The 10,585-nt window shown below is 36.2% G+C and overlaps 1 protein-coding gene across 2 annotated transcripts; it reads right to left on the bottom strand.

Annotated features, from left to right (window-relative positions):
- Positions 1 to 1,934: 1,934 nt before the first annotated feature.
- Positions 1,935 to 5,818, bottom strand: LOC135837900 (uncharacterized). Of its 2 annotated transcripts, none has more exons than XR_010557272.1 (5): positions 5,493 to 5,818; positions 5,190 to 5,405; positions 4,155 to 5,082; positions 3,862 to 4,077; positions 1,935 to 3,732 (listed from the first exon to the last, which is right to left on the bottom strand). XR_010557272.1 is itself a non-coding variant. In XM_065353332.1 (5 exons), the coding sequence occupies exons 3-5, from the start codon at positions 4,242 to 4,244 to the stop codon at positions 3,301 to 3,303; spliced, it is 738 nt and encodes a 245-aa protein (XP_065209404.1). In that variant the 5' UTR covers positions 4,245 to 5,082; positions 5,190 to 5,405; positions 5,493 to 5,807; the 3' UTR covers positions 1,935 to 3,300. The 2 variants fall into 2 exon arrangements, 1 of the variants encoding a protein (XP_065209404.1); XM_065353332.1 differs by having other exon boundaries at positions 5,493 to 5,807.
- Between the last annotated feature and the right edge of the window lie 4,767 nt (positions 5,819 to 10,585).

The raw sequence follows: 10,585 nt of genomic DNA on the forward strand, positions 1-10,585 counted from the left end.
TTTATAGCGGTGGCTTGAGGAGATAAGAGAGTCTTCACCCAAGACAGAAAATCACATTCAGTGAAAAAGTAAGGTGGAAAGGAATAGAGAAGGATTGAAGAGTCATCTAAACACTTGGAAAATACATCTCGTAACAGAAGTCAAATAATTTGCCTGATAAAACATTATGATGAAGACTCCCTCCTCCCCTCCCACCTACCCCAAATTTATCTAAGAGGCCCTATTTCATTTAGTAACATTGAATCAGAAATTCCCTCTACGTACCTCTTTGTAAAGGTGTTCGATCCCTTCAACAGTCTTGCTAAAAAAAAATAATTTTCATCTCAAAACATCTAAAAGTTTGGAGGAGAGAGGATGGAAGGGAAATCCCTGTTATCTTCACACTTCATATTTTCGGTTTTTTGCGGGTGCCTAAATCAATGTTTCAGGTTCACCCCCCCCCCCCTGGGGCGAGAAAGATGAACGAAGGTTCATTTTATGGCAAATTTTATGAATTAGAACATAACAATTGCAGAATTTTTCCAATTTGACCAATATTGAAGAAGATGGATTGAAAACAGTTTTGGGGGGCTTGGGATCCACAAAGGGGGAGAATTGGTTACGCTTCGTTAAAATTGGCGTTTGAAATTCGTATCAACATTCCATTTGACATTTTTACATTTTTTAGTAGATACATTTCAATTCACCGCACGTACGTTATATCGGCAGATAACTGAATGGCGAGGGGGAGGGGGGGTGACGCTGTAGTCCGTATCTGTATCTCAGAAAAACAAAAAGAATTACCCCCATATCATTTATTAAACGATTAAAAATATTTGGACCAATATTAACAATCAATGTAATAGCCCTATTACAGACCCCCCTTATGTTCAAAGCGCCGTAGGTCCACCCCCCTTGGGTCTGGAAAATCGATACATGGCTCATCTGGTGGAAAATTTGACGTAGAACAACATTCTTCAACCATTTCTGCACTAGAGTCAATATTTTTCGATGAATTGGTCAAAAACCGATTTTGAGGGGGCTAAGATCCACAATTTGGGGAAAAGCACACCCGGGACAGTGGGGGACTCCTCGGATTCGCTTTCAGGACATCGTCAAAATTTCACTTTTTTAGCAGAAGTTGTCAAAAATGTCCAAAGTCTGTTCCCCCCCTAAAGTTCCAAAAAAATTACTATTTTTTTAAAATTGTCAAATTCTTTCCAAGACAGAAATTCTTGCCTTTCAGCAAAACTGCTAAAGATTTTCTCTTTTCTCTCAAAAATTACCTATAAAGTGTCGTTTTTTTGCTCGAAATTGGCAAAAAAGTGTCACTTTTTTGTCAATGCTCTCTAAAAGTCGTGCTTTCTTCTGAAATATCCAAATTACCAACTACATTTTACTAAAAATTGCCAAAAACTCTAGTTTTTTCTCCCAAAAATTTATAAAAATATTCGCTTTCTTCTAGCATATTGCCAGAATTTCAAAAATTCTCACTTAAAAATTACCAAAAAGTTGCAAAATAATCCAACTTTTTATTTCAATATGAAGTGTTTATTATTTTGATGTTTTTCAATGCAATGATTTTTCTCTCGTTTTATCACTTTTCTGATAACTTTTTGGTTACTGAAGTTACCTACTTTTTTTTGGAAAAAATTGAATAGGTACATGCCTTGTTTTTGAGAAATGAACTTGAATTTGATTTTTTTTTAATTTTCTAAAATTTGAAAAATAAATTTCAGTAGCTGTAAAGACAGTTGTAATCTTTTACTTGCACCTGCGGTGCTAAAGTCTTACATAGTCTAACTTCACCCTTACGACCTAGTTAGACCTATACCTAGTGCTAAGCACAGATAGGCACTGGCGATTTACCGCCTCGTATACCTACTCTTCGGAGATGATATGAAATATAAATTATGCACATAGAGTAATATGAATAAAGTGAATACTCCGACGACTATAACATTACATTCGCTTTATTGTAAATTAAGCACTGTATGTACATAGTCTGATTATATTACGTAAATAGAATTACGATATGAATAAAGGAAGCGAGTACACAGTAGTCGCAAATACGTGTTGAAAACACCACCCAGGGACAAGGGCATTTATGCCGGACAGGGCAGGTCCGATATAAATGACTCGTGAGAGAATTTAAAGATGCTGCAGTTCATCTCTTGAGTAACCACGATCCGATCCAATAGTCCATTACGTAAAAGATATTCCATATCCCAGTAATTATTAGGTGGAAAGTACGTGCTCCATACGTCGAACGTACTGATAGGGCTCCGCACCTTGACCTATCTATTGAATGGAAACTAAGCTCTCGCTTAGTGAGTCCGTGGTTGACTGAAGTTGTGATCGGATAACGTGAAACACTTCACTAACACGAACTAAACCGCTAGATAGCGTGGTTACGTAAGAGAACTGAGTGAAAGGTAGAAGGAGAACAATTTTCTCTCGTCTAAACGACAGAAAATGGCGCAATTCCTCCCTTTACATAGCTGAAATTTTTGCGGATGGTGTATTTCGGGTCCTCTTTCGATTCCGTCGTACGTTTAAATATTTTTATCTGCTGGTTGGGATACTTCCCTTGTGAGTGTGCTAAAAATGGTATTCAATTTCTGGGTGTTTTTTTAATGTTCTGAGAGATTTGAGAGGTTTTTTGAAAGGATTATTTTATTCGTCTTCATTGCTCAAGTTCAATTTTTGTTGTATTTCTCTCTTCTTTCAAGTGGGTGAGGATATCTGCTTGGGGGTGGGGAATGGGGATTTTTCCCGCAAGACTGTGTAAGGATTTTCTTTCTTTTTTGGGGGGGGGGAGGGGGTGGTTAATATGTGGATGACTTTATTGTCACAGAAAGGAACAATTCTTAATCAAATTTTTATTGAAATTTCTTCTTTTTGTTCGCGTCTTTTTTTGAATTTGATGGAAAATTAAAAAATATGGATTATTTTCGAGTAGAATGCAACAATTTTAGAGGGCGGAAGCTTGAAAAAACAAACTTTCAAAATAAGGGCCTTCCGGGTGGGTATTTTGTACCGAGAGGTGGAAAACATCCGTTTGACAATAATTTGTTGTCCAACTTCAAAAGGGCTCGCATCATTTATCCGTTTTCTGGAAAATAGTTTTTTGCTTCTTCAATTGTAAAGATCACTTGTAGGTACGAGTTCATCCATATTTTTTTAGATGCTCATTGGTCAAGTCCTTCTGCAAATTTTAAAATTTGGTAGATCTCTCGATCGAAATTCGAATACTCTATCGAAATTAAGTAAATAAGTAAACGAGCCATAAAAATAATGATAAAATTTCATTTCGGTGGTTCAATGTTTCGAGCCAGTTTTCTTGGCATAATCTTGCATAAGAGCTGCGAAACATCTATCAGCCTCGAAATCTCCGGTGATATTTTTACTCAAATCGGGTAAAAATCGTAATGGCGATATTTCGTGCAGCTTATTTGGCTTAAGCTTGCGCGCGAGCAGTTTATATCCTCGAGCCAGATTCGCGCTGAAATCGAAGTGCTTTATTTCAGCTTTATCGATTTCAAGGATCAAATCACGAACGTCCATAAAACCGTTGTAGTTGAGTAAAAGGTAATTCCATTTTTGACGACGTATTTCCTCCGCTTGGCTGATCTTTGTAGGAAAATTTCGCGTAATTTGATTCATGTCTGGTTGAAAGTATCGCGCTAGTCTTTCGAAATCGTCGATGTGGTTTTGCAAAATGGTCAAGTATCTGAAGTAGATCAGAGAGTTCTGCAAAATAAGAAAATTTGGCGTGAAAATTATGACTGAGTGGGGGGGAGGGGATCTGGATTTATTGTGGAAGGGTATAAGATGTCTTATGTATTTCCTCTAGGTGCAGAGGATTTTGATTCAGCTTACTTTTAAATGTCTTTGTTCCCATAGAGTGTGCTCGTAGTCGACTTTTTGCTGGTATATCTTCATATAAAGGTCGTGTCTTTCTTTATCACCTGTTTTCAATTTGGCCGAATCCTCCTTTTTCCTCACGTTTCTTTCGCATCGCAGTTTTTCTCGCATTGCTGGGATCAGGTTCACCAGATTGAGCAATTCGTCGTATTTTGATTTTACCATGTATAACTTTCATCGAGAGGGTATTATTTTTATGCAATGAAGAAAATCTATGTTATTTGTACCAGCTTTTAAATTTTACTTACCACTGGTTCGGATGTTGTAGAATTCGATATCACCGAATTGATATGGTCGAGAAGTAAAATAAACGGGAAAATTATAAATAGAGATTGCATTTTCGATTTTTTTTTCAAATTGCCAAATTTTTTTCTCGAATTGAATTTTGATGAATTTTTTATTAAATGCCTCGAATAAAGATTTTATCACTTGTTGGTCTCTGCAGTTTTATCAATGGATGAAATGTAGGTAGGTATGAAAAAAATCAGCATTCTACTCATCTGATATCATTTAATCACCAATTAGATAAATTTTAGGTTATTTGGTCGCTTTGATAAGAACTTACGAATTCTAATTTTTTAATTTGTAAGTACATTTGATAAGTTTAAAGAGAAGAAGTAGGTACCTTTTTGCCCAAATGTGGGAATAACGAAGTGGAAATTTTCTTTTTGAACTCTCCTCTCCCTCCTCCTTCATCATCACGAAAAATAATTAATACTAACAAAATATCAGCTAATCTTGCCAAAGAACCGACTCTCCATTATCGTAATGCTTCATTAAGATCAACAAACACTGATCAATTTGAGGATCGCCAACAATGGTTTGATTGAAGTCGGGCAATGTGTCGAGAAAGTCCACCTCGTGAAGTTGATCGACCTTCAAGCGATCCAATAGCAGCTCGTATCCTCTGGCAATTCTTTGACTAAAATCCGCCTGTGGAATTTCGGCTGAGGCTAGGTCCCTGGTTATATTTGCTATTTGTGGAATATCCGCACGGTATTCGAACAGATAATTCCATCTTTGGCGACGTACTTCTTCGGATTGAGAGCCTTTGCTGAAAGGATCTGATTTTCGAAGCACTAGTTCTTTCTTGGGCACGAATTCAATCGCGTGCAGATCGTATTCGGCGATTTGATTTTTCACTATGCTGAAGAATCTGTATCGAGTTAGCCAGTTCTTGGTTGAAGAGAAAATGAAGAGATTGAAATTACTGACGATTCGGTATTTTAATTTTTTTGAAGAAAAAAATTAATGAAATTGAAACGTTGATTTTGGATACTTACTATTTCGGACTTGATGTTCGCCAATTTTGTTTCAAAATCGTCCTTTTCGGTTTGCAACCTTAATCGACATGTTTTTAGTTCGCTTTTCTGCAAATTTTTATCAAAATTATACTGTCGGTTCATGTGTTGTTTGATCAGATCGTGGTTAGTCTTCACTTTCCAATAGTTTCGTCGCAGAATCATCAAACGATCGTATTGTGATTTTCGTACAGGTATCTTGGGGACAATAATATCGAATTTTGAAATGGAGAAATTGCTAGTTTGGTTAGGAATTAGGTATTTGTATTTGCATTTTGTACTTACTACATCGTTAGCTGTGTTATTGGCTGCTGTGCTGCATTCTACGAGTAAGATGGTGCAAAAAATCACCCATGTTGAGAACATTGCGAAATCAATGTGATTAAAATTAACGTAAGGTATTAAATCGCGACTGATTTTTTTACCATTTCACGAATGTATTGTAATATTTTTTAGTTTGTTTTTCGTCAAATTTTGCCATTTTCTCGATGTTTAAGAAATTTTTATATCGTATGAATTTATTACGAGCACGCAGCATTCGAGATATTGGCTTGTATTTGATCAGATAATTTTTAAATTGCGAGTGATTAGGTGCCTACTTAGTGTTTGAATTCTGCGCAGCTATTTTGATGATTGCATGGTTGCTAAAGAACGGATTCACTTTTTGGAACAGACTCTATGAGTGAAACGTTAATGATAATATAGTTCCTAAAATACAGAAAAGGTGTCTTCCAGTGCAATTTTTTTTAGACTGGACAAAAGGGGATCGATAGAGGACTCTGAAATACGCCGCCAGTCTAAATTTCAGATTGTTCGAATTCATTTCACGATTTTTTTTGGCAAATTTTTAAAATTTCAAACTTGGCCAGTTTTTATGAAAATAATCAAAACTTGATCATTTTAATGTAAAAGGCTCAAATTTAATGTATGTAGGTATATTTTTGACTTTTCGAGTATCTTGATAAGGGTTTTGAACTTTTCCGGAGCCTCCGGCAGATTTTAGATTTCTCCAGTTTTCGAAAAAATGCTGTACAGTAGGGTTAAAATCCGTCTGTGCCTGTTGAAATCCAAAATTTTCTCCATCTATTATTTTTGAAAAAACATGAAAAATTCTCGGTTCATGGCTTCGCGAACAATTTGTCAAACAAGCTAAAAATTGGTTTGTAACCTTTTTTCGAATTTTTCGAGCCAATTGGTGATGGTTTCGAGCTGTTCTGGAGCCTCCAGCAGATTTTCGAAATCTAAAAAATCTGAAAACTTGCTGAAAGCTACAGAAAGCCCCGAACCAATTAGCAAACTGACTCAAGAGTTCAAAAATAAGGTGTAAACTAAATTTCAGTTTTTTTTATGCTGATCTGATTAAATTTTGATTTTTTTTGAAAATGGAACAAATTTGGTACCTACTTTGAAAATTGCCAAAAATCCCTATGCTTAATCAGTGAAAAAAAAATGAAAATTGAAGGTTTTTTGACACCCCCCTCCCTCCGAAAAAAATCTTAGAATATCCAAAGACATAGAAAAAATCGGAAAATTGACGTGTATAATATCGAACCATACCCCTATCCACATAAAAAAAAAGTCAAAAGGTGGTTGAGAAATGACAAATGAGAAATGTCATGCCAATGAGTCCTACTAAAGTCCTCCTTGAAAACTAGAACCCCCTAAAATTTGCCAGAGGTTTCAGAATTGCTCAAAATCAACAGTAATGGAGTTTGGAGGTCAAAAATCGGATGCAAATGAAATTCCAGCAATCTGTTAGTAGGCCTACCTCATTTGATCAAATCTTCATTTTTTTTCATCGGAAAATTAGTCAAAAAATTGACAAAAATTAATCTACATTTTTAAAATCGAAATCAGCCCCTGGAATTTTGGTATGACGAGTATCATTGGACTCAGCTGTATGACACAAAAGTAGTGCCCACAGTGGCTTTTATTTCCAAGTGGAAAGAGCTAGAGAGATGAATGAAGCGGCGTTGAGTAGGGAAAATAAGGGCTTTCAAAAACGACCTTGAAAATTTCAGGCCCACGCACAGGGTGTCCACAAATTGAAAAACCGGTTTGGTCAAAAAATTCGAACTGGTTTTTACTGGCGCAATGTATTCTACACACTAAGGCGACAAATACGTGATAAGAATTTTTTGAAACCGGTTCATTAATTTGCAACCAGTTGACAAAAAATACCCAAAAATTGTAGTTAGAGAAAAAGCTTGAAACAAAAGTTGTAGAGCGTGAAAAATAACATAATTCTGTCTAATCACATTTTGAAACCGGTTCATTGGTTCGCATTTAGCAACCGGTTTTTGACAATCATCTGAAAACTGAAAATAGAGAAAATGCTTGAAACAAAAGTTGTAGAGCGTGAAAAATTGAACCATTTGCGCTGATCGGATTTTGAAACCGGTTCATTAATTTGCAACCAGTTATCAAAAATTACCTAAAAATTGAAGATAGAGAAAAAAGTTCGAAAAAAAAGTTTTAGAACGTGAAAAATTACACAATTCTGTCTAATAACATTTTGAAACCGGTTCATTAATTTTCAACCAGTTATCAAAAATTACCTAAAAATTGAAGATTAAGAAAAAAACTTGAAACAAAAGTTGTAGAGCGTGAAAAATTGAACCATCTTCGCGGATCAGATTTTGAAACCGGTTCATTAATTTGCAACCAGTTATCAAAAATTACCTAAAAATTTGTGATCGAGAAAAAAGCTTGTAACAAAAGTTGTGGAGCATGAAAAATTACACAATTCTGTCTGATCACATTTTGAAACCGGTTCATTGGTTTGCATTTAGCAACCAGTTTTTGACAATCACCTAAAAATTGGAGATAGAAAAAAAAGTTTGAAACATGAGTTGTAGAGCGTGAATAATTGAACCATTTTTGCAGATTAGATTTTGAAACCGGTTCATTAAATTGTAGCAAGCCATCAAAAGTCACCTGGTTGCAAATTAATTGTCCATTTTCAAAATACGATCAGCAAAAATGGTTCAATTCTTCACGCTCTACAACTTTTGTTTCAAGCCTTTTTTTCTATCTTCAATTTTTAGGTAATTGTCAAAAACTGGTTGCTAAATGCAAACCAATGAACCGGTTTCAAAATGTGACTGAACAGAATTGTGTAATTTTTGACGCCCCACAACATTTGTTTCAAGCTTTTTTCTCGATCTCCAATTTTTAGGTAGTTTTTGTTAACTGGTTGCAAATTAATGAACCGGTTTAAAAATTCGATCAGCGAAAATAGTTCAATTTTTCACGCTCTGCAACTTTTGTTTCAAGTTTTTTTCTCCATCTCCAACGTTTAGGTGATTCTCAAAAACTGGTTCTTGAATGCGAACCAATGAACCGGTTTCAAAATGTGATTGGACAGAATTGTATAATTTTTCACGTTCAACAACTTTTGTTCCAAGCTTTTTTCTCTATCTACAATTTTTGGGTATTTTTTGTTAACTGGTTGAAAATTAATAAACCAGTTTCAAAAAATTCATATCAGGTTTTTGTCGCTTTAGTGTGTAGAATACATTGCGCAAATAAAAACCATTTTGAATTTTTTGACCAAACCGGTTTTTCAATTTGTGGACACCCCACTATGGGCCAGGAGACCCCCTAAAACGCGCGTAATTCAATATTTTATCCCAGTATAAATTTATGCCCAGATTTCCTGACATGTGGACCACTCAAGATTCCTGAAATAAATTTTTTTGAAAAAAAAAATTGGAAAATTTCCGAACTGATTTAAATTTTGAGTGAATATTTAATCATATAATAGCCTGACTCTCATCAAAATGTTGATTATAATAATTCTGCCATGGAGCAATAAAATACGGAGAAATCACAAGTAAAATTTTTTGTCTTGTACACACAATTTTGGTATGATTATCTACACGTACCTCAAGCAGTGTTTCCCATTCTACAGGCTACACATTAATTGTAGACTCGACGCTCATCTCCGCGACTCGATTTTTAAACCGTGCGCCACCTAGCGGAAGTTGATGAAACGGGGTGGGCCACTTTGTATGTAGCTTATACATTTGACAATCTGACCCTGGGCCAGATGTTAATGTAAGATTTACACGTAGCATGGGCCACATGGAAGGAAATCTAAACCCTTTATAAGAAAAAGTCATTGATCCTTATGTTTTTGAGGTCGTAGAATCCGAATTTGGCAAAAAAAAATTCGTGGGGTGGGGGGGGGGGTGAGGCGTTAGAGGGGGGAGAAATGAAAAATTTGTGCATATCAACGTGCGATACATCGATACGTATGTTTTTGAGGTCGCAGAATCCGAATCTGATGATATTTTTTTCGTTTAGTGGGGGGGGGGGTGAGGCGTTGGAGGGGGAGAAATGAAAAATTTGAGCATATCAACGTTCGATACATCAATATGTATGTTTTTGAGGTCGTAGAATCTGAATTTGGTAATATTTTTTTTGGTGGGGTGGAGGGGTGAGGCGTTAGAGGGGAGAGAAATGAAAATTGCTTTTTCCAAAATTAATTTTTCAAAGTGACTGTTTTTTACATGACGTTGATTTTCGTGTTTCTATAAAAATTATCGAATACCGTCGAGTTCCGCGTACTTTTTGACTTGGACAGGTTCAGTAGTATGTGCGGAATAGGAATGCATGATTTTTGGGTGCCCCCAGGTGCCCCTAGGTTTTTTATGATATTTTTAGTTTTTCAAAAATACATAATTTTGATGAAAATCGCTCCAAACTCACACACGTGAATTTTTCTCTTCCCTCCAAATACATGCTTCATCCCCCCTACACCCCCCCCAACCGAAAAAAAATCGAATTCGGATTGTACGACCTTAAAAACATGCATTTCGCTGTATCGAACGTTGATATGCTCAAATTTTTCATTTCTCCCCCTCCAACGCCTCACCCCCCTCACTAAACGAAAAAAATACCTATCATCAGATTCGGATTCTGCGACCTCAAAAACATACATATCGATGTATCGCACGCTGATATGCACAAATTTTTCATTTCTCCCCCCCCCCCTCCAACGCCTCACCCACCCCTCCCACCCCACGAAATTTTTTTTTGCCAAATTCGGATTCTACGACCTCAAAAACATAAGGATCAATGACTTTTTCTTATATATATCTATACTGGTATAAAATATTGAATTACGCGCGTTTTAGGGGGTCTCCTGGCCCATAGTGACCCTGTGCATGGGCGTGAAATTTTCAAGGTCGCTTTTGAAAGCCCTTATTTTTCCCTACTCAACGCCGCCGCTTCATTCATCTCGCTAGCTCTTTCCACTTGGAAATAAAAGCCACTGGGCACTACTTTTGTGTCATATACCTACTGTATACAAATTTTCAATAAGTCACGTATTAAATATGCAGAAATAACAAACTTCAGAATGGAGGGGGGGG

The sequence above is a fragment of the Planococcus citri genome, chromosome 2 (genome assembly GCF_950023065.1).
Source record: "Planococcus citri chromosome 2, ihPlaCitr1.1, whole genome shotgun sequence".
NCBI lineage: Eukaryota > Metazoa > Arthropoda > Insecta > Hemiptera > Pseudococcidae > Planococcus > Planococcus citri.

What these genes read in the sequence shown, in the direction of transcription:
- LOC135837900 (XM_065353332.1), bottom strand. Translation starts at nt 4,244, where the DNA reads ATGCAATCTCTATTTATAATTTTCCCGTTTATTTTACTTCTCGACCAT. An exon ending in CTACAACATCCGAACCAGTG is followed by an intron (nt 4,078 to 4,154) that starts GTAAGTAAAATT and finishes TCTCGATGAAAG; the next exon opens with TTATACATGGTAAAATCAAA. An exon ending in GGGAACAAAGACATTTAAAA is followed by an intron (nt 3,733 to 3,861) that starts GTAAGCTGAATC and finishes CTTATTTTGCAG; the next exon opens with AACTCTCTGATCTACTTCAG.